The following is a 27930-nucleotide window of genomic DNA, read 5'->3' as shown; positions in this document are numbered from 1 at the left end:
AAATAAAAAATGTTACAAAATATATATTTACAAAATATTAACTGGCCAATTAAATAGTCAGGAAATCACATTGATCGATAATTATTTATACTTATTAATATTATTATTATATTTTTGCAAATTTAAAATTATAAATCAATTTTATTTACATTTTATAGAAATTATTTCTCTCTTATTTACATTATCATTGATAATAAATTTTCGAATAATAAACACGCGAATAACTGATAAATTGCAAAATATAATTCTAATTGTTCATTCACTGTTATATGATATAAATTATTAATTACTAATTAATTAAAAATCTATAATAAAATATAAAGGCACTCGTGGTAAGTTTTCTACAACTATTTCATCAATTAATTATTAATTATAATTATTAAGATTAATTATTTATTATTTACTATCATTATTAAATCTATAAATAAGTCACTGGTATTCAAAGTACATTAGTTAGTCAGTTAATAATTAATTAATCAATTAATCAAATATGAAATAAAGTTTATTGACAGATATGTTAAATTATCCGGGTAATTAATTTTCGATTTCAGTGAATGCGCCCGCAGACTTGTGAATCAATAGCTCCCAGGTACGGATAACCGCTTTTGGCTTCACTCGGGCTGTGAGGTGTCACGTGATGATGATGATGCCCCATTCCGTTTGATACAGTAGTTGTTGTCCCTTGGACCATACAAGCGCTCATATTAGAACCTGTCGGACTGACATTGCCACCCAGACCTCCGAGATTTAGATTGCTCGGTGATAAATTTGATGTCAGGTTTGTACTTCCATAATGTGAACTATTAAAAAGGCTGTAACACAACAGTTGATATTAATAAGTAACTGTTGAAAAAAAAAAAAAATACATAATAACTTGTAAATATTCATGGATTATCAAAGTTTGAGTTGAGTTGGGTGCAGAACAGTTTTTGATACACATAAGAAAAAGTCGATTCTTAATCCTACTTTTCATTAAAAATTTTTTCTTAGAGTCGGACTGAGATTTATTTTTTTTGTTAAAAAAAATAATAATAATATCTGTGGAGAAGTCTTCAAGATTGATATTTAATTAATCAATGTACATATATATATTGATCACAGTCGTGAAAGAAAAAGGAGAAGGTAATAATGCATTCTGTTAATTTAAAGACCGCGATAATATAAAGTTAAGGGTCCAGTGTTTAGTTTATGAAATTTGATATTTTATATCGCAGGACCAATACCGCATATGTATAGTCGAACTTATTAAAAATCTGCACACGTGTACGTATGTGCATGACAAGTAACCCTTAACTTGTATGCGCGAAATTCTCCGACTTTAACTTTCATCCAACTGTACGGTAAGCGCCGCATTTAGTTATTATATTCTGCGGTAAAAGTACTTTGATTATTTTTTACAGCCTTTTAAATGGTAACAAACATTTTTAAATACCTCGTAATATATTGTTATTAAAACCTACAGTATACAAGTAAAAAAAAAAAAAAAAATTATTTTGAGATGAATACTTGTTTCATGATTATTAAATTAGCTTAAAGGACTAGATTGAAAAAAGATATTTATTGACTTGAACAATGGCTTTTGTGGAAATTTGATTTAATTTAATGATACAAATGAATTGATAATTGACAGCATGGGTATATAATAAATTAAAAAATCCATGTGGGTATGCATGTATACATGTGTGTAGTTAATATAGATGGATTGAATAGGTACACCGAAAGTTTGAGGATGAGCGGAGTGAGTTGATTATGAGCCAGTAGCGTTTCATTATGGGCCTAGTAAGATAATTGCGGACCACACCGACGTCCGAGAGCGAGAGATGAACAAGAATTTCTCGACCGCCGAGTAGACTAACTCAACAGAGCTAAGCCATAATATGAGTAACTGTATACCTATACCTACACCGATCGAAGTAAAGCCTCTGGGTTTTAACAGTTGATACAAATTGTCTCAATTGTTCTGCACCTATATGTGTTTGCTCGTTTTTTTTTGTTTTACATCCTCGGAATTAAAGTTGGTAATTACAGATAATTAATAAAAATTTGAAAAAAGTTACTTAATTTTTCGATAAATAAATTCTATTTTTACAAGTCAAAAATGAAATTTATTTTATATTTTTTTGTCGATCATTTAAACTCAACAAAAGGTTGTAATTATCTATAAATTTATTTATTTAACATAAATGATTTTTAATTAAAAATAAATAAAATAAAAATAATTTAATTATCAAAATAATTTTGTACAAAATGTATGAATATATTTTTTTGAAATTCTTTTTGAATTTTTCGACTGGCGGAATATCTCAAAAGGCGGACGATCATCAGGGTTCGATTCTCGAGCAGAGCAAAAATAAACCAAAATAATTTTGTAAAAATTGAGAAAAATGTGAATAATAATGAAAAAAAGAAAAACTTACCCGTAGTTTTCGGGTGTCGCTCGAGGCCACTGTTGCTGTGCAGCGCCGTAGTAGTTTTCACCGTAATTGTAGTGTTGAGGATACCCCGCCGCTGTGGTTGCTGCAGCCGCAGCTACTGAGGCCTGACCGTAGCTTTGGTAGCTGTCGGCACCACTTGGATACCCGTGCTGAGTTTGGAAGGATTGAAGACTCATCGTGTTGAAGGCATTCAACTGTTGGCTGTTCAGCTGTTTACGTAAACGCGCTCGCCGATTGCTAAACCACACTTGGACTCGTGCTTCTGTCAATTTAGTTCTGAAAAATACAACCATCACGTTCGAATCATTTGTTATTACTGCTACTGTTGTATCTACAGTTAATACTTAATCCCATATTTCACAATTTATTTATTATGAAATAAATAGAGATCAAGGAAGAAAAAGCGTAATGCTTCATCATGCGTACTTTTGAGCCAATTCTTCTCTGGTGTAAACGTCGGGGTACTGAGTCCTGTGGAAGGCAGCTTCAAGCTGTTCCAACTGTTCTCCGGTGAATGTTGTTCTGCTGCGTCTCTGCTTCCTCTTTAGCGCTATTCCCGGCTCGCTCTCTATGTCGGAGTCATCGCCGCTGCTACCACCTGCGGCAGAAATGCGGAAGAAATTCGTCAATCATGTGAAGAAAAATATAAATAAAATAAAATATTACACACTTGGAGACTCTGTTTTTATACAAACGGGGAAATAAGTGGGATAAAAAATTAATAAATGTAATATAAATTGTATAAAAAGGATTTAACATCAAGCATCTGTCGCAGTGAGTATATAAAAAATAAATAGTTAAATTTATCTAATTCTACGGCTCGTTATTTTATTATAAGTCAGGGCTCAGGAAAATGGTAGATAGTTTTAAATAAGAAAAGTATGTTCATATACGAAGATAGAATGTCCAGATACAGGAAAATTCCTAGCTCATGCAATCCTAGCGCACAAATGTAAGTAATGGTAGTCTTTGATAGTATATAGTAGTATATATGTATGTACATAAAAGTCGAGAGTTGAGACGTAGACGAGGAGTGTGGAATTCAAGTTCCAGCACGTGCTAGACGTCAGATACTGAAGATAGGAAGCGAATTGTTACCGCCCACAGTTCACACGCCCGAGACTGCAACCCACCATTAAATCCTTTATGATTACAGCCGTTCGTTGGGTAACCTATACTAAACTAAAACACCGAAGAAATTAGGGTCCGTACGCCAACAGGAATTAAGTTCTTTGACATGTTGGATACCTTCCTAAGGCCTCTCACGTACGATGGACTTTGGTCATCAGCATTAAGTACCGATCAGCAATCTTGTCTTATTTTTACAATCATTCTTTGTGTGTAGGGGACATAAGACGTGAAATTATCATCATTGCAATGAATATTTTCTTTTGTATATAATATTGAAGAAAATAATCTTTAAATTTTCGAAATTTTTTCATGGATTGGTGAGATTATTTTTGTTTGTAATTATAAAAAAAAAAAAAAATCATGAAATTATTGCGTGGAATGTCCTGTAAGCTCGAGCAATTTTAACCTACGCAAAATTTCACATAAATTAGGCTCAACGTTAAATTATAAACATTTTATACTCTATATTTATTTTAATGCCGATCTCTTATGAACGGAAAAAGTATTTCCGATTTATCACGGGGTTGAGTAATAGTAATTGCAATGTTAATAGTAATAATAATAATAATAATAATAATTATAATAATAATAATCATAATAAGAGTGAAAAGATAGACACTACGATAAATGCGGAGATAAAGACATTGATTAGCTGGAAGTATAAATGGGTAATGAAGCGATCAGCAAAGACAGAAAGGCAGGGCCTCTGAATCAATAGGCCGAGCATCACCAGCAGCTTTATTCATATTTTATGTGTACACACATATATGAGCATGATAGCCGTCAGGGCGCGAAGAATAGTTAACTTGGTGTAGAGCAATATCAAGATAAAAGTAACTAAACCCGGTATACTGTACGGCGAGTGGAGCATTTGTGTTCTACTCGCGAGCGGTAAGCAAGATTAAAGGCCATTGCGGTAGTCGTAAATCCTCGGCAACGCTTCGAGGGCATACAACTAAACACTACACAGCATAGTCGAGGTATATGCACTCTGCCCACCCAATATATATGTATTCTTTTATATATTTTATACTGCCTCCAATAGCCTGACGATTTCCGCGACCCATCGTGCTATTAAGATCCTCTTATTGCTCTTTTCTCCTCACTCATTGCTTCAGCTTACTTCCTCTTATCTACTTAAAGCATTTTATTTTTATATTCTGTAGAGTTTTAAAATTTACAGCTTCAAGATGATAAACGACTCCGTGTCTTTATTAATTCGTAAAAATTTCTTATGTAAAAATTTATCCCATGCAAAATATTCTCACTTGAAAATTTCTTGATTTAAAAAATTTCACAGCATAAAAAATTATTATTCAAAAATTTCTCAAAGATTCTATAATCACAAATAACAATAGTAATTAAATAAATATTAATTTTAATAATAATTCGGTAATTTCAAAAATGCCTTAATAAAATGATATTCAAAAAGATATATTGTACGCAATGCCACGTAAATAATCGATAAGAGGATTATCACTATCGTCACGATAATAATTATACATAAACCCCTTTTCTATGAGAGTATTCTTACCTTTCTGGTTATTTATCTTGAAATTTGTTTTAAAATAGTAAGCTAAAATTGAAAATAAAATAAAATTTCAATAATAACATGAAAATTAGTAGTATAAATAAAATATTACTTATTATTATTCAAAAACTTGGAAATTTACGAGCTATAACGGTGTTCTTAGCTTGTAGCAGAATAATTGTACAAAATGATAACGTGTCTAAATCAATAGCAGATTTATTCAGTTTTAAGGATCACTGATGGTGTGTTATAACCTATATTATCCAGAGTTACCATTCAAATAGATACAGATAGATAAAATATGGGCATATCAGTTTTATTATTTACTGAGTAGTCGGTCAGCTACTCTCGTGTCTGCCGGCTGGAAGATCTTTTCTTCTCTCTATCTCCGCTATTTTTTAGTTTTATCTTTTAGTGGTATGTACTTACAGTGCCGCGTAGTATGTACTCAGTGAGTGTACCTACCACAATTCTTAGCTCTTAGCTCCTTTCTTCGGCGGCGCTCCTCGAGATTAGAGGAGGCAGGATCAAGCAGGAGGAGTTGCAGCAGCTCGGATGCAAGGGGACCACACGCCGCGAAAGACTGAGTTTATACTCATCTGCACCTCCGAGATATTTTTTTGCAAAAAGACTAAAGAGGTTATTTTTTCCGAGCGAACCGACTGCACTCGATAATTTCGAAATAAGCTCAAGGAAATATAAATAATGGTCTCATAGTATAATTCTGTAATTCCGCGTGTTTTCTTCGGATAAAGTTATTATTTTTTTTTGCTTTGCTTTTACACAAAAAAAATGATATGTGAAAATTACAGAAATGGTAATGGAAAAATTACACGGATATTTTAGATTATATTTACAAAAAAAAAAAAAACTGTTAAATTACAGGAATGGATTTGTAAAAATAACAAACCCGAAAAAAATTATTATACAATTATATAAAATTCCGTATAAATTTTTATATTAAATCTTTTATATATAATTTTATTTACACTAACGAAATAATTGATTAATGAAAAAAAATTCTTGAACTGAGAAATTTTAAACCAAATAAAATTTTTTTTTTAATATAATTTAATACAATGCATTTAAAAAAATGTAAATTTGCCATTCATTTTTTGACAGGATTAAAACTGTAAATTTAACAAACTTTACTCTAATTCTGTTAGAAATTTTTTTTTTCGTCTATATTGAGACATATGCTCACAATGTGCAAGTTTTAATGTACATATACGTCATTGTAGCATATAGCATACTCTCCTAATCAAATGTGAAATTTTCAGGCGAGAAGATAATAAACTCAAGACATTCGCGCTCACCGCGGGACGTCTAATATATTTCTCGGTAAAGAAAGAGAAAGATATAAAAGTGTATATGTATATGTATATATATGGCTGCTGATGTTTCACCGGCGTCCTAATAAATATAACGCGGAATCCTCTTTATAAATGCCGACATGATTTTCTGCTAAACCCTGAGCCTTATAGGAATGAATTGTGTTCTAAAAATTACATTACAATAAATTCCGGAATTAATTTAAAAAGTATTTTTGGAAATTTTATTTTTTAAATTATTTAGTGTTTACAAACATTTCCGGAAAAGATTTCAAGCAAGAGCTTCTGAGTAAATTAGTTACGAAAGTATGACCAAGAAAGCATGTATGTATAACAATAAAAAAAAATAAAATAAACGTACCGAGAATTCCATCAATAGAATGATTGCGTCTTGGATCATCGCCGGGACGTGTTTGGTTCGTAGGTCCACGTAAGAGTCTCGAGATGCTTGATACTGACGGTACCGACGTTTTGTCACAGACTCCTTCCTGCTAACAAAACCGAAATGGACCAGTTAGTATAATTTGGCAATTTTTAACTAATTTTTCTTTAAAATTTTTTAAGTAATTTATTAATTGATAAAATGTTTCATCCACGGACCTTTATCAAGTGGTCCCGAATTTCCCAGGTAAAAATTCCGGGTTTTTCTCGCTTGAGATTTTCGATCTTAGCCTCGACTTCTGGAGTAGCGACGCGCGGTTTACTGCCACCAATTACCCCGGGTTTAATGGATCCTGTTTCTTGGTATCTGTTAAGTATCTTCGAGACACAGCCGTGAGACACGCGTAGTTGTCGCGAAATAACGCAGGGTCTTACACCGGCAGCTGCCATTTCGACAATCTTGAGCCGTATGTGGTTCGGCAAAGGACGACCGTTGATGAACACGCCGCCCAGTTGATTGACTCGTCCTTGTCCTGAAAGAAAGTATTTTTTATATTATATAATTTTAATGAAAATTGTAAATATTTTTTTTTTAGAGTTTTTCGCAGAATTGAACAATAAAAAATAATGAGTGCTCTTTGCTGGGGGTTTTTGTGAAAATGTTGCTGCTAGTAATGACTCTTCATTAGTTTTATAATGCAATTACCGGGTAAAATAATATAAACAAAATATTATACGGCCGGGCGAGTGTTTAAATGCGGGAAAGAAAGTGAATGAGACAGGGACGGGGTATGGGACAGGGGAGAGGATCGCGTGCAGAGGATCTTGCAAAAGACAAGTCCAGTTGCGCATCACGAGTCAAAGAAAATCTTTTTACCTATCCATCCAGCGAGTTACGGCTGTGGTTTTGCTGTTTTAATACGTATAAGCAGTAAATTTACTTTTACCTCTTTTATTTATTTATTTTATGCGATGCATTTAATTTTATTTTTATGGATTAACTTACCCAAGGACTCTAACTCTTTACACATAATACATAAACTTTTCTTTCCCAGTTTCTAATTACGTATATGTTTAAATTAACGAACAAAAAATAATAGTTATATTTAATAATAATCTATTCAAAGATTTTCTTTAATTAACGTTAGATCTAAATAAACTCTGGCATTTATTTTTTTCCAATCAATAAATAAATGAATAACTAAATCAACGAACACATAAATTATAATGGGTATAAACTTAAAATATACTGCGGTGATATATTTTATGAAAGTAGATTTAGCTGTTTCAATACTAGACAGACTTATCACTGCAATGACTTTATGAGGTTACGAGTAATTGAATACGATAAAAAGCTATTGTTTATCAGCCTTCGGGTTTGTTTTTAATGTTTTTGTAATGTTCATTCGCGAGGATGAAAAATTTATTTATTCAACAGGTAAAAAATATCTATGAACATTTAATATTCCGTGAAAAAAATTTTTTTTATGTGCCAATGTATGGCCTATCAAAGGTTGATACGTCCATTCATGATTTTTGATTTTTTGAACCAAGAAAATCATTTTAAAGAACTTCTTTGTCTTGATTTAAGTAAAAAAAAATTCTTACTGACAAATTTTTCTTAATTTAAGTAAATTTTTTTAAATCAAAAAATTTTTTATTTTGATTCGAGACAAACTAACTCTTGAAAATAATTTTTTTTTCAATCAAAGGTATTATTGAAAAACATTTCAGAAAATTTGTTCACGAAATATAATATCATTACTATTACCTAATATATATATTTTAATTAATTAATAAAAATTGTGTTATAAATAATCATTGATAAATTATCTGGATAATTAAATTTCTCTAATATTTTACTGAACTGAGTGTAGAAATAAATGAAGAATATAAACTCAAGAAGCAACCATAAAGCACATCGCAAGTATTCACGCTCGAGGTATGCGATAATAAATATAATCGAACGCAAAACAAATTAAACAGCAATTAACGATTCACTCAGCCAAGTTCTTATAAATATATTTTATACTTTTGTTAACTAATGTAAAATGTAATGAGATACCCCGGAGATCAACGACACTACCTCCCATAAGAGCGATCTTATAACTAGGGAGAATTTTCATAAGGAAGTCATCTCGATCCACTGGAAAATTATAATGATTATCATTATTATTATCACTATAAATTTCTTAATCTACAATTTGCCATTTGAGTAAACGCGTGTCTGAAACCGTATTTCAAATTCATAGCAATTCAGATTGCATAGAACCACGCAATGCACGATCATCATCTCCATCCACATCTGCATCATCTACACATTACACACAATATATTAGTATATATCCAGGTATAGTATAGTCATACCCAGATGAGATGAGAGTAAAGTAGAGTCAGAACGTGAACGCTAAATGCAGAATTGAACAGGCTGGACACCTCTCAGATGACGTCAGTTAAGCCGCGGGGCCCGCCGGGATTACAGGCGAGATCAAAAGGCACCGCCTGACCGACGCGTTGGTGCGCAAACGCGGACACCGCGCTCTACTCTGGGCCCCAAAGCGTGTTCAGACCCAAAGCCAAACCAGAAAAACCCACCAGCACACCCGAGCCAGTTACAAACACACATGAGGGCTCATCCATGTATTCATAAAATACATCCACACATAAAAGACTAGGTAAAGGCAAAGATAAAGGCAAAGGTACAAAAGATAGACCGATGATGACAACAATGAGATCTAATACAAGACAACGCCCAGCTCATTTCATTTCGATCCACAGATCGGTTACTTTTTACAATAAAAAAATATTACGAATTCACATAATTCATGTAATCATCTTGCCCACTTGTCTCTATTCCAATTTATTAAATTATTATTTACTGTATAAGCAACTCAACCATCTAAAGTACAATATAACATGAATATTGAGTAAAATAAAATAAAAATAATGAAATGAAACGGTTGCAAAAGACGGCCATCGCAGTAACCAATAATTTGTTTTTTTATTTATTTCTCCAGCTTGTTTTTATTCTTAAGCATTCATCAAACATTTAATTGTCGTCATTCATATACGATATTAAGGACTCAAGAGACATTAAATGGATTCGCGTATGTGCTGTACATTTAAAACGTCATCGGTTTGAATCTGTGCAACGTTAAAAGAACAGTTGAGTCATTTACTTATCAACACTTGTATTATATTATATTTACGTATCTACATGTGTGTTTATTTATATTTATTTATTTGTTCCCGAAAGTTAATACGAAATAATAGGAGCTCAGTTGGCAGTCTGGCCCATATATAACGCGCGTACTACGCGTTAAATAATTACGGGTTGTTTTCGCCAAAATTACATGCCTCGAGAATTTACAAGCGTTCGATGATGATGCGGTGTCTTCTTAAAGTCGCTTATCCTCTGCTTCCTTCCGCAATTAGGTTACACTTTTAACTCTTTCTTTCTCTTATTTTTCTTCCTCTCTTATCTCTTCTCTTGTCCTTCAATTTCGGCAGCGTATTATTTATAAAGAGGTAAACGAGAGGAAAGAAAGAGCCATATAGAAAGAGAGAAAGAGAGATGAAGACCACCCCGGTTTCCCGGTAAATGCAGTTCAACCGGGGCTTTTAAAATAAAACGACAGACGCGATAAAATAATTTAGAATATGAATTATTGATAACCGGCAATTGATTTCCAGCTATCATGCTAATAGTCGTGAACAAAAAGCTGGCTTGCCAAAACTCAAAGGGAAGATTTTTATTCAAGCCTCGAGTCCAGTCATTTTTTATATTCTGTACACAACAGGAGCTGTAATTTTTTCTTTTTTTTAGGGGTAATTAATCCGAAGTTTCTCTAATTTAATGTCTGGAAGATTTGAGCTTATGGAGTGATTCAAGGATATCAAGGGATAGGAGGAGACGCGTACAATAACTGACTGAGTACAAGTAAGAATAAAAAAGGATCGAGTACGTGCAGGACGCATGTACTTAGAGATATACACGATGTGAGTTTCAAGCTGTATAGCTGGGCTTCAATCAACGTGCCGTCGCCTCAGGGCAATCCGATATCAGACATTAGATACCCACGTCCGAACATGCTGTTCCACCGCCCACCGCGTAGTACCACGACTTTATTTCTTGTAAACGCACTCTTTACATTTTTTATCATAAACGTTTCATTTATTCATTTTTACTTCAATAAATTGTACCAATCCGATCATATTAGTTGCATACCCTTAATTTATTTTGTCTTTTAAATTTTATTTGATTTAATAATAAATAAAAGGTGACTTCAATATCCGTCTAAGAAATCGAAAATTTAATTTACAATTATAATTCAGCAAATTATTTAAGTGGCGATGAGGTCAATCTTTTATGGACTGTCATTATGAGTTTATGGCGATGATAATAAAATAAAATAATATTTTTTCAGTATAATAATAAATTAGCAGTGATGTAAGAATTCTCTGCCGACGGCTGACTCCAATTTGCTTAACGGGCTATTAATGTCTTTTGAATAATTGGTTAATTTTTAAATAATTATTTCTATACTTATTCATTTTTTTTTAGTTTGTGATTTAAATCAATTTTCGTTTTTAAATTACGCTAAATTTGATGGATAATTATCGGTAATTGAGATTGATATTTGACACTGACAATTGCAGATTGCAAAGAATTTTTTAATTAAAAAAAAATTGGAGTATTTATTTTCGATAAAAGTTAGCACAAAAAATTGACTGATTTTTATTTGAATGAAAAAAAAATTTTATTTGATAAAATTTATTAATAACAATGAATAAATACCTTGAAAAGGATATCCAGTGAAGTACGGTGTCATGTTGAGGGTACTAACAGCCATTTAGTATTTAATATAAAAAATAAAGAATCACAACACCAACCAAAGTTTCAAATTGCTTAAATTAAAAAAAAATCGAATCACTTGTTGAGTGTCCACGAACTCGAGCGACGTATTAATCAATATAAAAACTCAATCAAGAATTCTAAAATAATTTATGATGATGATGATGATGATGATGATGATGACGATGACGTTATTGTCATTAAAATTCTTATTGTATTGTTATTGTCGTCGTTAATGCGGAGTGAAATTGAGAAAAGTGTAGAAGTTTTCTTGAGAAGAAAAGTAAAATAGACCTGCTAAGCTCGGGGTCTCAGCTCCAACTGGATCCAGAAGGGGAATCTCAGCCAGTGATCTCTCTTGGCTGTATCGCAACCAAAGAGAGACCACCCGGGAAAAAGGTAGGCTGCTGAGGCGTCGTAAAAAGAGAGACTCCGCCTCTTCCTCGGGTTTTGGAGCGCGGAATTGTGAGTCGGACAGAATAAGAAGTCAAGAACAAGTTTAAGACGATGTATGCTAGACGGAGACGAAAAACCAAAGGAGCGAGATCGAGAAGCTGTGGTGATGGTAAACCGCGAAAGAAATCAAAGGACCACGCGCGTACTGCTCTTTTATTCACCAAGCTGAGCATTGGTTTGTACTACTGTTATTTTTTATTTCTTCCTTTTTTGCGTTTTTTAGCTCGATGCTTGAGAGGAGGTCTCGGGTTTTGCTCCGCCCGAAGTTTCCACCTACTCCCACGCGCTGTTATCTTGTATTTTACGAGTATATTTATGCGGATATTTATCATTTTTATGTAAGCTTTAATATAATGTTTGTTAATAGTTAAAGTTATTACTTAGAACAATTAAAATTTTTTTCAATTTTCTGTTAATGATAACAATAGTTATCTATTTTATAAGCCTGACAAAAAGTCCAAAAACTCGGTTGTCATACTTTGATTTTTCGGGTTATCTATGACTAATCTTGATTCTTTTTGGAAAAAGCTTGTTTGGGTGATCAGGCGTCACAGGCTTATTCTCAATATTGCATAGTGGTTTTTGGGAAAGATATCTTTTGAATAGTTCTACTTTAAAATTTTCTTTAGATCGTAACAATGGAAAATTTTTAATCCTCTACTGAAAAATTGATTGTTACAGAAATAAAGTTGCGGTATTTTCTATAAGAATTTTATTTTGACATTGATGTTTCATTTTTTTATTTTTTATTGATGCGGAATCTTTGAAAATGTTGATTTTTTAACAAGATTAAAAGTTAGCGTTTGATGTATTATTAATTTTCTCAAAAATTTTAATTTATTGTCTTGTACATAGATAAACTTATGCTAATCATAATTTTATTAATAAAACCTGTCTCTCTAATCTTCTGGGTTCCCGGTCTAGTAGTTGAGACATACCAGGACCAACATAAATTTAATTTGTTTGTCCTATAAGGACACAATAAACAAAATTTTGAAAAAAATTATTCTTTATTCCAAATAAATATTTGATTGAAAAATATTTTAAACTTTATTTTAAGAACAATGTATTCGTAGACTTTTTGTTTGAAAATTTTTTTCTAAAATCGAATTTTAATTAAAGTTTTTGCCCTGAAATTTATTATTAAACCCATAACTATTTGTTAATAATGCTGTCACAATATATTTCTATAATCTTTAATAGATAATAAAAGGGTAAGTACATGAGTATACTATATACTTATAAAAAGTAATACATAGAAGGATGAATGGATGAAAACGGTATAGAGACACGTGTCGTGATTGTAGTTTATGAGGAGCTGATTGCAGAAGCGTGGGACGGGTTCAGACATGAGTTGGTATGGATGTCGAGTAATTCTATTTTCTTTTTTCTACACATATGCCCCCGTATAGAATATAACACATGTGCTTATGTTTGTATCCAGGTCCAATTTGAGTTAAAAGTTGGTTTAAAAAAAAAAGGGACAAATATTAAACTTAATATGAGCGAAATAAGAATTAAGGCTGCAGTTTGTCGGTGTGTCTCAGTGTTTCATAATCATTAAGATATGCATTACGGCATAATGACGAGAGAAGTGCGACATCGAGTCGGTTGTGTACCGTATCTGATTAGGAACTTGGCGTTGGCCGGCAAAAGCACAACTACATACTATAGTAAACATATATGTTATTTTATTGGCCGCTGAGAGATGACTGTATGATAAATTAAATTATAAAATCCAGGTTTATTCTCACCGATGACAGATGACAGTTTTTAATGTATTTAATATTTACTTACGAGCTTCTACTCCCACAATCCACTATTCACCTCCAACACCGACTTTCTTAAGTGATTTATCGCGCTCTAATTTTATTTTATTTGTCGTTGACATATTAGTCCAAATTAATTAACTGTCAGCCTTTATCTTGCAAGCACATGAGAGTTAGAGTATCAATATTTTTTTTAAGTATTCTGGATTAAAATTATTTTACCCGAATCTGATTTAGACCTTAAACAGTTACGACTTGAGCCTCATCTAGTTTTCATTTTTATTATTATAAGAGTTAATTCAAAAATCAACGTTTAAAATTTGAAATTTTTAAAACTATTATTTGCAAAATAAATTTAAAGACCCGAGTCCTCAAAGTTTGTTTTTTTTTTTCTACGAATATTTATGCGAGGTAAAAATATTTACTAATTTCCCTAGAGCAAGTTCCATCATGCGTGCATTACTACAAAGTTGAATGAATGTCTTCCAATTCAAAAATAACAAACTTATATTTTATATTGATCGAGTATTGAAGTAACGTCTCAATCATAACGATTGTAAAAAAACTCCCAGGAGTAATTTTTTTTTTTTTTTTTTTTTTTTTTTTTCAATGAACAGCTTCTCTTGTATCGAAATGAATAAGCTGAGGTTTGAGCAAAAGTTATAAAACAGAACGTAACATTTAAATTTTGGGTAGCGTTCGCCACTCCTGCTGTCTCGCAATGATCGATCACATCAAGAACAAAATGTCCTCTAAGTAAGGAAGAGAACGAAATATACATGTCTAATATAATATAATAGATCAGTAGGTAAATCGTCAGATAAATTGAAAATGGAGAGAAAGTTATATCATGAATTGAAAAGTCTGGAAAAGAATAAGTGTTTACGAAAAAGGTGTTTCTAGTCTCTGGAGTTGAGTGTTTTCCCAATGGGTTTTAGTCAGCTAATTGTTTCCATTTGCTTTTCGCCCACAGAATGAAAATACATTATGGAAATAATAGAGAAGAATGAATGTGTACATGTTAATGCAAAAAAACCTCCTTGCATTGTATGGTCGTAGAGTTGTGTTCTTGGTCACTGGCCTCGTGACAACAATTACTCATGCATTGACGTATTTTGACAAGTCAGTTTGAGAAATAATATAGAAATATTGTCAGTGCAACGATAGTAGACCATCTGTGTGTTAGAATGCCAATTCCCTATTCTCAACTATTTGATGAACTGCATACTAAACTACTACTTCTACTATTACTACTACTGAAGACCTCCTACAGAACTGTGTGTATGGAAGATATTCCCAGCGGACTATCTAACAATTTGTATGACAAACAGTGGGCGCTATTCCTAACTTGTAACGATTAATTTTACTTGATATATGCTAACAATAAGTTAGAAGTGAATTCTCTTGACAGGTACTTCCTAAATATACACCCTTGTAATAAAGTTGGTTATTAAATTAGGAGAAAAATTATTGGTATAAATCAAAGATTATAAAAAGTTTTTAAAAAAATTGTTCAAATTTTAATATTTTGATTTTTATGATTGGAAAAAATATTGAAGTTTTACATAAATAATTTTTATTTAAATTGAATATACATTAAACATTTTTGGTAATGTTTAAATCTGTTGACTTGGAAAATTTGCAAAAAAAAATTTTTTTTTTAGTATTTGATGGATTAAATATTTTATAGTTAATTGTTTTGCTGGTCAAATGATTTTTTAAAATACACAAATGTTTGTGATAGAAATTTTCTAATGAAAAAATTTTCATCAATTGAATTATTTAAAATTTCCCTGATTTAATTTTAGAGAGTAAAGTGGCACAAGAAATTGTTGGTAATGTTTTATTAAATTTGAATTGACAATTATTAATTAAAACAAAAATTTATTGGATAATTTATATAATTTATCATAATTCTTAGTTTTTTAATTATGACATATTAAATGATATTTTATTAAAAGAATACTAAATGATATTAATATTTGATGCAAATCGGATGTCAACTGAAAGGTCCATCAAAAATGTGTGTCTCAACGATAACTACGAAAAAGTCAATATCAATAACGAGTGGGGTTAAAACATTTACACCTGAATCTCTTGAAGAAGTACATGCCTTATACATGAGAATAATCTCTTTCTCTGAGGCGTGCGCGAGGCTCAAGCCGCCGAAGGCCGTGTAGCACTACTCATACTCATATATAATATATATATATATATATATATATATATATATATATATATATATATATATATATATACACCTCTATGCCTCTTGGGGTCCCTTGAGTTGGCCCGCGGTTAATTGCCGGCATTTAATGAGCACTCTTTGACGCGCCGCTAACCGCCAGGGTAAAAGCCGAGTAATGGCCAAATGCCAAAGGAGAACTTTGTCCCTCACGCACCTCAAAACCCCTTATCAAGGGAAATATTCAAGCATCCCGCATTACCGGTATTGCGTTGTTTATGTCATGATTCATTATATTAACATTACACATTACGTAATACTTTTACCCGGAAGGGATCCTTTCCTGATCTTTATTTTTCTCAATTTACTGAGACTTTTTTAGAGCAGCTGAATGTAGATTGTCCTTATTTGCCGACTAATATGTTTGTATATGTGCTAAATCCGTGAGATTTATGTTAATTAGTTGTAATTAAATATAATAAAGAGTAAACTTATAATTCTATGTCTCGCGACTTGTCGGTAGCAATTAAAGATGTACGGCTGTAATCCGTGCAATCGTTTTAATAATTAGTCGGCTATAAATTTTTTTTTTCACGTTTTTAATTTAATATTTATTTATTTATTGTGAAATGTTAAATTATACCGAGTAATTTTCGAGAAATTTAAATAGCCCAGCTAATAATTATCTTGCAATATAAAAAATTCAGTTAATTATAAAATTTTTATTTATTATGAAATTAAAAAAAAATAGGAAACAGATTTTAATTAAAAATATTAAAGCGGCAGGATAATAAAAAAAAAATAATTGAACCAAAAAAAATTTTTTGATAAAAACTGAAGTTATTTTTTTGAGTAGAAAATTTTTCTTATTTTTAAAAGTAAATTATTTTTTGTTTTTGATAAGTTTTTCAATAAATGTGATATCTATCATAGATTATGTGAAAAAAAAAAATTTTTTTTTTGAATAATTTACAATACTTTAAAGTGAATATTAATTTTTAACATTGGTGTAAAAAAAGTAAACTAAAATATGTATTAATACGAGTAAATAAAATATATGATTGTACTTTGTATGTACCTGAAACAACTTAGGTAACCGGACGTTTGTACAAATGCTTAGAGTATACTATAGATAGAGCGTGGTAAAAAAATTTGTCCGGGTTGCTTATGAATTCGGCCTCCCACAATCCGACAAACTACCCCTCTATCGACTTTCATTGACGTACAAGCAATCCCGTGATTAACAATGCAATGTCATGGATCACGGTCACGGTGGATCGCCGAGAAACTTGTGTTGGAGCATGCAGCCACAGATGAGACCACACGCAGGTATAAGACGATTCAAGAGTACAGAAGCTAGCTTTTATTTTGTAGGTGTTCTGATGTATTTTAGTTGGAGTTTTATCAATGGATGGTGGCTTTTGCTTTTGAGGTACATAGATATACAACTATAACAGAGTATATTTGTATATATATGAAAAAAAGTAGGCATCGAATTAGGCAGGTATTGGTAGGTTGCCCCCTCACTAACAATCGATCTATTGATAATTGCGGTCAGTAAATCAAGATGACGGTGCTTTTGTCGGGTAGCACCAAAATGGCGGCATCACTGCACTGGTCTTTGAAGACACTGTGTGCCGACGGGTGTTATTGTCATATAAACGATTCGAGTGCTTTACAACATGACATCGACAAAGCAGTACAAACAATAAGGAGGGCAAATAAATTATTCTCTATATATTGTACTATAATAATGATTTGAATTCAATTTTAGATCATCAAAGAGTTCTTTTTCCTGTTTTTTGTAAATTCCAATTGATTGAAGGGAAGTTTTTCGCGGATATTTAGATTTTGGATAAATTCTTCTGATTCCAAAAATTAAAAAATTGAGAGACCGCGTAGATGAATATATACACTGAGAAAAAAATTGATTAAATAGAAAAATTTTTGATTTGAGAAATTATTTTTGATTCAAGTAAATTTTACTCGATGCAAGAATGTTTTCTCTTTATTTAAGACAATGAAATTTTTACCATTTAATTTTTTTTCAATTTAAACTAAATTTTATAATTACTAAATTTTTATATTAACTGGTTTAATTAAATTTTCCTAAGCTTCTTTTAAAAACATGTAAAATTTCATAAAATGGAATGCTGAATTTGATAAAAAACGATTTTTTTGGAAGAAATGTATACACTGAAAGAAATTTTCTTTAAAACTCAGTACTGTCCTTCTGCAGCTCGTATCAAGTCTGCCATCTATCGTTTGATCTTATTTGATCCAGATAAAAAATAGCCAGATAAAAAAAATCAAAATCCAAAATAATAAAAAATTTCCAAAAAACCCGGAACAATTCTTTCTAATTACTTATCTTTTCAAAAAATTTAAAATATTTTACTATCAACAGTTAATTTTAATAAATTGGATGATGGTCTGATAAAAACTGAGTCGGTAATTTCTCCAGCGAGGCACTTACCAAATGACAATAAAATTGGTATTTTCTTCTATCTACAGCTACCAATATCCATCTCTGCCATTTTCAGCCACAGCCGGTAACAACGCAGTTGATCAAGTAAATTCCAACATTAAATCTCGATCTACCCAACACAACTCCGCCATCTTGTTGCCGACTTTCAAACTTGAAAAGCATCCAGTATGGTTATTGACAGGTCGTAATTCGAATATGGCGCCGAGTGTTTACGACAACTGATCATAGTTAGTCGAAACCGTGCTCGTGTACACTTTACATCGTTCTTCGATAATTATTTACTCACTCCACTTACAATCTATCGACTTGCAGCCTCCGGAAAATTGATATAAGTAGCAAAGTGATCACATAAATCCACAGTAATTATTATTTATCGACAATTAATAGTCTCTTGAGTGATTTGTTTGTCTAAATTCGGAGTAAAAGTAAAGCACGTTAGCTGAGGCCAACTTTTTTGACGTTTTTCACGCTAGTGGTTGAAATAAATTATATATAAGAAAAGGATCTGCGATACGATACGTGTCTGTTGAACGTTGAAGTTGGAGTAATCGTAAGTACCTTTAATACTTACAGAAAATAATATAATTAAGTTCTTATATTTTTAATGTTACCTTTATGTTAACAATTACAATTAGAATCTATATTTATCTACATAAATATCTGAGATTCGAGTATTTAATAATTTACGGAGCCGCTGAATCAGCTCAGAGTCGGGAATTATCGATCCCTTGTCCTAAATTCAGAGAGGTCAATGGACCTCGTCAGATATTTCATCCCGAAGGATTCACGCGGCCATATTTACGCTCTTATTTTTATTAATTAATTGACTGAATAATTAACGATTATTTAATTATAAAAATTCAAAGCTACTTCGACTAATATTAAACACGAAAGCATTCTCTGCCGTTGCATCGCTGCTGATACATAACTTATTTATTCTTATCTTGAGGCCGGTATGATTTCCGATTACGCGAATCATGTTACATAAAGTGCTGCACCTGCAGCAGCTCAAATCACCTTCTATTAGTAGAGTCTACAGTCTACAGTGAGTATCATTTATAATGATGTTTAGTTATACCACATCTTTATCTTATATCCATGCTACTCTGCTGCTGATTAATCTTTTGTTCGAAGTTGATTAAGCCAATTGAGATTGAGCTGAGAGTCTCGGTTTTTATAAATACAGAGATACCTTTATCGATCATAGATCATCAATTATCTATTAATTATTGTAATGAGACATGCTAAGTAGATTAATTTACAAAACATACGAAGTAATTAAATTGCAATAAATTAATTGGTCGATGACTGAAAATATTTGTGTGCATAGAGGAAGTTTTCATTGTTATTTTTTGAGATGGGTTGTGATGAAAAAGGTCTAGAGTTTGATGTGAGTCATAAAAATTAATACTCATCACTGATCACAAGCGTCTAAGCTGGAAACTAACTGTAGTTTCTTTTAATTCAGTAGACTGAGCTTGTCTTCATCTTCATTGTCTTATACATCTTATATGTTGATTTGTTAATTGGAAAATGTCCTTGCAAATTGACCTACTGATTACTAATGGACTTGAAATACATTTGTATTATTTGATCTCACGTTTAGATCCATCTTCAGCCTTATAGTAGATTTTTTATTTAATATTTAGTCGCCAAAATTTGAATTTTTTTGATTACGTCTTCTTAAATCAATTCAATTTTTTCTTTAATTTTTAATCATTTAAATGATTAAATGATTAAATGAGATAAAAAATTCAATTAGTAATTCATTATTTCTTTTCAAAGACTCAATTGTATTTAAAATTATTATTTTTTTCAATTAAAAACTGAGCATTAAAATTTTTTTAATTAATCAAAAGTTAATTCAAGCAATTATCGGTATTAAAATTAAAAAGATTTACTTTTTTTTTTAACTTTTAATTAAGTATTAACAGTTTCAATAATAATTAAATTTTTGCCTCACAATAAATTGCACAAAATTTTTGTTAATCTGTTTAACATTTTTTTAAAAGAATGAGCTGTGGATAAAATTGTTATTTTTTGATTAAAAATAAATATTGAAGTTGTTTAGATTATTCACAAGTTTATTCAAGAAATTATCAATATTAAAATTAACATAAAATTAAAAGAAGGAAAAGTAAATTTTTATGTAATCTTTCATTATAATAATATCTTAACCACACCAATTAAATTCAATTATCCTGATAAAAAAAATAGTCTTATTTCGACAGCAATAATTACAATCAATAATTAGACCCAGCCAACAGATAAAAATTTAAAAACCAATAAATATTAATCTTTTTATAAAAAACTATCGATTTTTTTTTGGTGTATATATTAAAATTATACTGTAGTGATATTTCTATTGACTCAAGTTCTGTAATGAAGAGAAATAAAAATCAACAGTAGAGATTACAGTGATAAAAGATAATAAATTGTGTTTTACGTTTTGTTATCATTGATTTAAGAAATATTGTAATAAAATAAATCATACAAACAGTTATTTTATTATCAAAAGTATTTATTTATCTTTTGTATTTGCATTTATTTAGATCATTAAATGATCAATTTAAAGAGTCATTCGAGCATTAGTTACACAATAATTTCAGCTCGCGTACCTGCTCGGAAGTCGTGCTGATGTGTCCGTGACTGCAATAAAATATTATAATAAATAGGAAATAAAGAGAAAGGAAGGAAAGGAGTCAGGGGAAAAAATAAGAAATATGTATACACATATAGTATATAATATATATAATATACAATATATATGAGCGATGTTGATGAGACAAAGGAATGACAGTAAGCCACGCATACACGGTCTCCTTAACGATCGCCGTGGTTCTCAATATAAAACCCCCAGTTTTTTAAAATTAATACTTTAAGTTTTTAGTACCGCTCATTACATTATTCTCTAATTTGCCCTTTTTGCCTCGGCTTATTCCCACTGTACGGTCTATTGAGTGAAATGCTCATGTTAATGTTTAGCTCTTATATTGAAATGAAATGACTGGTCTATTGTGCTTAGGTCAATTGTAAAGTCGATTTGAGTCCGTATCCGCAGAAATTAAACCGGCAATTCTTTGCTCGTTTTACGATTTCAAGGATATATAAATATATATATATATATATATATATATATATATATATATATATCATGCTTGAGCCGGTTTTTGTACTCATGAAAACATTAAAACTTATTTTAAAAGGAATTTTGTTAAACGTGTAAGTTGTTTGGTCCATTTTCAGAGTGTCCTTGAAGAAACAAGTCATTGTTTTATTTTTATTTCTCTTTTATCGTTTATCTTTATCTTCATTGTCTACTCTAATTTGTTTCATTATTATCCGCTTATTTATAGCATTAACTGTCTAATTAAATTCATATTTAAACGTAATCTTGATCTGGATATTATTAAGCCATTTTTAGGGAGGTTAAGTTTCAAAACTACCACTAGATGGGGCATGGAAAGATCTTCTCGAATGTGGATGTGTAAATTAGTATATTATTAACATTTCAGCATCGTCTTGAGTTATTATCGCTTATTTTTTCTCTCTATTTGTTCAATACATGCTTTGATGCGTGGTTTTCAATCTAAGTCGGCATTTTTATTGCCCCTTAGTCGAACAGAACAAAATTCATGTCTATCCATATTCAAAGTACCCAGAAGTTTTCAATAAACTTCAGTGAATCACCAAAAGGCACGAACGAGACTAAGAATGTCTTAAGCCCCAAAATCAATAGTTGACTTTCGACTAATAAAAAAAAAAAACATACCATTTATCGATAAACTAAAAATTTATTATTTTCTCAATCGACAGAACTCGTACAGTATTTCATTATAACGGATGTGGTCAAGTGTAAAGACACCTCCGGTTTTTTGTAGACTTCCTTTGGTGTCAGACTGGTATTGTTAGTGTCCAATTTTGATCTTATATCCGTTTCTATAAAGCCACTCCACTCGTTATAATGTATATTGTATTTTTCATACTGAAGTGCATGTACTAAAGCGTTATTTTTTACACGAATACACTGTGAGTCGTCTGGTTATTTCCTATCGAATCGGCTGGAGTGAAAATGTCACATGACGAAGCTTGAATCGCTGTGGTGTACGGTCTTGTAATGTAGTTTGCGTGTAATCCAAAAGTTTGAGTAGGAGGAATCGGGATTTATCCTTGTCTCACAGTAATTTTCTCTTATTCTCGCCTTGTATTATTCTAGTGCGCCGCCGGTTGTTGATGATGCATCTACTTCTATCCTGTTGTGTGGATGCTACCCAATCTTGTCCGCACGGAAATTGAGATAAATCCAATAAACTTCGAATGATTGCGCAATCCATTCTACATATATATAAATTTATATACATATACGAACATCAACATGACAGGAAAGGTTGATGGTAACAATATTCGAACGATTTTCTCATATGCTCATATTTATTGAGTTTTATATTAATCAACTCTGTAACCTTTTATTGAAAAGATCGAGTGGCTTTCCTGAATCATCAAGGTTCTAATAAAATTATAGTCAATCCGTTATTTCTCTTGAATGGATAAAACGATATTATTGATGAATAATAAAAAAATTTACATCTGTTATTTATTAAAAAAGAAACTTTTTTGTTTTTGGAATGCCTAATTGAAAAAAAAAAAGCTTCTAATATTATAAACATTTTCATAAAAAAAAAAAAATTTTGATTTATCCAATTTGAGATGAAGTTAAAAGTATTCAATAGTTTGAAAATTTTATATTAATCATAAAAACTAAGTTATATTGTCACGAGTTTTCGTAATCTTAATTCTTAGATAAGCTACACAGAAAAAAACTTTGTTTTGAAGTAAAAAAAATTTCTCGGGTAACCTTAGTAGCTTCGAAGTAAAAATAAATTTTCTTAAGTCAAAAAAATTATTTTCCTTCAAAAAAAATTTTCTTTTTGCGTGTCACAAAAAAAAATTAAATTATGTAAAGTTTAAGATTTATATTTTACTAAAAAACATTTACATATTTCAACTAAAGCCCGAAGCGAGCGATTGATACTTACAAAATAAATAACAAAATCAATTGACCATGATTAAGAATCTGACATTAAAAAAAGTTCTCAAATAGCTATACTTATATGAGCAAGAGTACCAGGCGAGAGTTTAATTGACCGTTTGGCGTTAAATTGACCACGACTTTACTTCTACATCTGCTTATAAATACTTGAATACTCAAACATTGTTCACAATTGCATCAAGTGAATCGAAGAGCCAATCGGAGAATTGTGAGCTGTCTTCTGCTTGTAAGTGTGAATAGAAACAATACAAATATTTGCGATGCATAATGTATGGATTAATGTAACGCGAAATGAGTAAGACAATAGACTGGGATGTTTATGGAATGAGAAATGGCGACGACTGGTAGTGTTGTTGTTACATAGTTGAAGTTCTATTATTGTATTACACATAAAGATAACGTTTCATAGCTGCATTACAGACACAGACTTTCAGAAGACAGAACTCTTGAACTGAAGGTGAGTAAGGGGTTTCTCGCGTTCGTGTTAGTACTTCCGTTGGTTGAACAAACCATTACATCTCCATGTTAGCAGCACAATTCCAGGCCTATCGTCATTGCAAAGCACAATGCGATGCAAAGCCAAGAACCCCTGTTGCAGACTATACTACCAGGCTTGTTAGTTTGATTGTATCAGCAACTTTACCACGGCAATTAGCAACGACTTGATAAACTCAATGCATCTCTCCGCTTATCTGGTGTCGGTGTATATGCGTTTTCACCTGCTGGTAACCATACTTGTGCTTATAATTACAATTACAATACCTACTTAAATAAATTATACCGAGATGAGTAATGCTCTAATTCCGCTTTGTATCACAATGACGACGATCATGGTAATTGATATATATATATATATATATATATATATATATATATATATATATATATATATATATATATGCATATGAATTTACTAACCTCATTTGCCTTCGCTTTGTTATTGATAAATTTATTATCTTTGCTTTTACTCTTCAATCAGAATGCTTTATCACCTTTACTTACTTTACTAATTGCAAATATTTGTAATTTAATATTGATGTTGATATAGAATCTCATTTTGTTTTCATTTCTTTGTTCTTAGAGTATGGTTTATCTCATGACCACTTTTAATGAATTTTAGATGAGATACCAAAGTTTGTGGGTTGAAATTTCATTTTGCACAATGAAAAACTTTAATTTTGAGAGAAAGATTAGTGAGGCAGAAAGTAACTGTGAGACAAGATAAGGAATAAATTTTATTTGAAGGTATTAGAAAAATTTAATTGCGTTAGATAAATTTTCTTGAGTTCATATGATTTGTAACGGGAAAATTTTCTTGTTTCATCCGGTACAAGAATTCCTTATGTAATATCCAAGTAAATTTAAATTCTAATGCTTAATTTTATAAATATTTTAAAACATTCCGGAGAATTTAATGACAAAAGAACTTGAATTTTCTTTAATTCAATAATTTCTATCAACATACCATTCTACAAAAAAAAAAATCTAAATTTTTTATTCTGAAAATTACATTAAAAAAAAATTTTTTTTCATAAAATTATATTTATTTTTTGCAATATATTACTACCAGATTGTTAAGTAATCACAGCTGTCATCAACTTACAAAAAGAAAACTGACAATATAATTAATACTTCACAAATTAATAAAGCTTTAATAACACTTGGCGTTAATACTCGACAAAAAAGGAAATCCGGCTAAAAAAATTTAAACGTGACTTAGAGTATAAACACTCAACTCTTAAACTTTACTCTCTATTGCTTTACTGATGGCGTTACTCAACGTTTATTGTTTTTAATCTCTCAACTCTCACTCTAAGACTCTACTCTAACTTATTAACAGTTAATTTTCCAAGCTAATACCTACGCAGAGGTTGTTAATTTAATATTAGAATAGTCTCAACTTTAATCATCATCATCACCAGCGACAAACAAAGGGACAGCGCAAAATAGGCAGTGGGGAGTGGGACATCCTTTTTAGAAATAAAGTATCTAGAGTAAGAGTAATAAAGCGGTAGCACATAAAATTTAAAATAAGTGTACACATTGTCCGTAAGATAGTAGTAGAGTGCAAATTGGCGTAAAGTAGCAGTATGTTTAACATAACATGTAGCACGTGGCCTCGTGGCTAAATACGCGAGCAGTCCAGGGCTTACACTTACATTGTACACATACAATTTACATGGATGCAAGTCCAGTCCCAGTCCGGCGTTCGGTTGTCTGGTACCTCCTTTGTCAGTTGCCAGAAGCGGAGCGTCGGTTAGTCGTCAGCCCGCAGTCGTTACTTTATAAATATGACTCAACTCTAATATATATTAACATATACAACATATATACACTGTAATATGGATGTAAAGCTGAGGCAAGTAAAGGAATAGCACGGAGAAAATGATGCTGGTGTTGGGTATGAACAAGGAGCTTTTACATTAATATTAACATTAACATTATATTACTTGTGATATATTATACGTAATGTACGGCGACGCGAGACGCCAGCCACTGTTTTATTATTATATATTACATGTACAATATATTACACGGACGAACGAGACCCGTACGGGATGATTGTGTTGTTCGAGAGCTGGTGTATGGTGTCGGCAATATAACTGAGCAGAATGGAAGCTGAGGTTATTATATGGCTTTACTTCGCTAAATGTCCCTAACTACTGAACACTTCCCGAGGATACTCTTTATCATACAATAAGTTACTCATATTATGATTACGATCCACGCTGATCTGTTTATAATCCAGCTGATGTGATAGATACACCAGGAAATATAATATCCATGATTTATGCCTTCTGGATATATTCTGTATTATGTATTATCGGCTCTGGCTGATGATACGTCTTTGTATGGAAGAAATGTTTATGCTAAACTTTGGCTAATTTAATTTTTTTGTTAATAAATTTTAATCATTATGGTCAGTGAAACCTTTCATCGTCAAATTCTTGTAATAAATTAAGTTAAAAATTTAAAATTTTTATGAGTTAAGTATTTTAAAAAGTCATTATTTTATAATGAGGAAAAATTTTTAGATATAACAGGTAATTTTTTTAAATTTTATTTCGTCATGGTGATAGTGGAGGCAGTCGTTGAACTTAACCTTGAGGAATTGATAAAACTTACACCTTTGTATGTAATTTTTAATTATTGAAAAAATAAGTGTTGACAAATGTTAAGATATAAATTTTAAAGGTAATTATATTTTATTATAGGTAAAGAAAAAAATTACAATTTAATTTTAATTATATACCTTACTTAATAATTAAATAAATTAACTTACTAACAATTGATAAATTATTTTATCAGTGTATAAAATAAAAAATTTTTCAAAATGATTTTCACGGGTTAAAATTTTTTATTATTAAATCAGATGCATTTTTTTCATCAGTGTATCATGAAGGGCAAAAATAAATTTTTATTCGTTCAATTTGAAGTATTTTAAATCCCAGAGATGATTGACCTCAGGATGGGTAAATTAATAATAAAGTTCAAAGAGTCACTCGTAAAAGTGGTAATGATAATTATTATTATAATATTTACACAATTTTTATGATGATCCACACACCTTATAGATAAACAAAGAACAAGAAGTCGCGTGCAAACGGATAAGGGAGCAGTCGGATGTGTGAGGAGGGCGTTACTTACATATATTTTATTTTATACGTATATACATATATGTATACAGAACATAAAAATACATGGACAGTGTGTGTAAGTACTGAGTAGATAAGGCAATCGCGTGTGTACTGTATAAGTGTGAAGAGTATGACAACACAAAAGAGAGAGGGAGATGCTCTGTCGGTAGGACAGAGAGAAAGAGGAAAGAGAGAAGTGAAGGATGAGCTTGAATCATGTGTATGGTAAAACGACGGTAGTTAGTAGTTCTTTCGCAGTCTGTGTGATCACATCAACAATCTCCTTCATAATTCAGTCACTCTGTTTTTATTTTTTTACTTTCGACTTTACTTATATTTACTTAACTCAATTTACACGAGCCCGGTCATTTTTCACGTGGTGACGACTTCTATACCCTTTTTTTTTAATAAGTGTTCAAATTAATACCCTTGTGAGTGGAGTGACAATACATTAGGAAAATGATTGCTTTCAGCGGAAAAGTGATATTTTAACTAAACGGAGGAGTGTCTATGTCGGTCAACAGAGGGTGAACAGCTTCTATTCGTTTTTGCCCTTACACTCGCCGTAACAAGGGTTCGAAAAAGGCTCTTTTTTTTACCACATGTTTTTCTGGCCTTTCATCTCTGGAGGTAAAAAATAGCTCTCTTTCGAGGGAAGGTGATTTTGTCTTGTCATCCGA

The 27930-nt window shown here is 31.2% G+C and overlaps 2 protein-coding genes across 7 annotated transcripts in view; one reads left to right on the top strand and one right to left on the bottom strand.

Moving 5' to 3' along the window:
- Nucleotides 1-153: 153 nt before the first annotated feature.
- On the bottom strand, nt 154-11960 carry LOC141529363 (protein gooseberry). Of its 2 annotated transcripts, none has more exons than XM_074245865.1 (6): nt 11608-11960; nt 7029-7342; nt 6790-6919; nt 2862-3033; nt 2418-2711; nt 154-812 (listed from the first exon to the last, which is right to left on the bottom strand). In XM_074245865.1, exons 1-6 carry the CDS (start codon nt 11660-11662, stop codon nt 548-550), a joined length of 1230 nt encoding a protein of 409 aa, XP_074101966.1. In that variant the 5' UTR covers nt 11663-11960; the 3' UTR covers nt 154-547. The 2 variants fall into 2 exon arrangements, with proteins under 2 accessions (XP_074101966.1, XP_074101967.1); XM_074245866.1 differs by having other exon boundaries at nt 6790-6916.
- A 6815-nt stretch (nt 11961-18775) lies between these two features.
- Fak (protein tyrosine kinase 2 Fak) overlaps nt 18776-27930 on the top strand; it is a 48316-nt gene continuing 39161 nt past the window's right edge. For 2 of the 5 annotated variants that reach the window (XM_074245948.1, XM_074245947.1), the window contains exon 1: nt 18776-19112. Coding sequence is in view for 2 of the 5 variants with exons in the window: in XM_074245944.1 (XP_074102045.1) it covers nt 27853-27880 (28 nt within the window). In the remaining 3 variants the exon portion in view is untranslated. Of the gene's footprint in view, nt 19113-27519; nt 27881-27930 lie in introns of those variants that run through there. The other 3 variants (XM_074245944.1, XM_074245943.1, XM_074245946.1) reach the window with 2 other exon arrangements.

Source organism: Cotesia typhae, unplaced genomic scaffold, assembly GCF_013202065.1.
Source record: "Cotesia typhae breed Kobodo isofemale line unplaced genomic scaffold, CoteBio_Ctyphae contig_48, whole genome shotgun sequence".
NCBI lineage: Eukaryota > Metazoa > Arthropoda > Insecta > Hymenoptera > Braconidae > Cotesia > Cotesia typhae.
Note: the sequence above shows the minus strand (reverse complement) of the source record. Positions and strands in the feature narration are given on the sequence as shown.

Excerpts from the sequence above, each read along its gene's own strand:
- LOC141529363 (XM_074245865.1), bottom strand. The coding sequence starts at position 11,662 with ATGGCTGTTAGTACCCTCAACATGACACCGTACTTCACTGGATATCCT. Across the intron at positions 3,034-6,789 it reads TTCTATTGATGGAATTCTCG|GTGGTAGCAGCGGCGATGAC; the intron begins GTACGTTTATTT and ends TTTCTGCCGCAG. Across the intron at positions 2,712-2,861 it reads AGAGAAGAATTGGCTCAAAA|AACTAAATTGACAGAAGCAC; the intron begins GTACGCATGATG and ends TGTATTTTTCAG.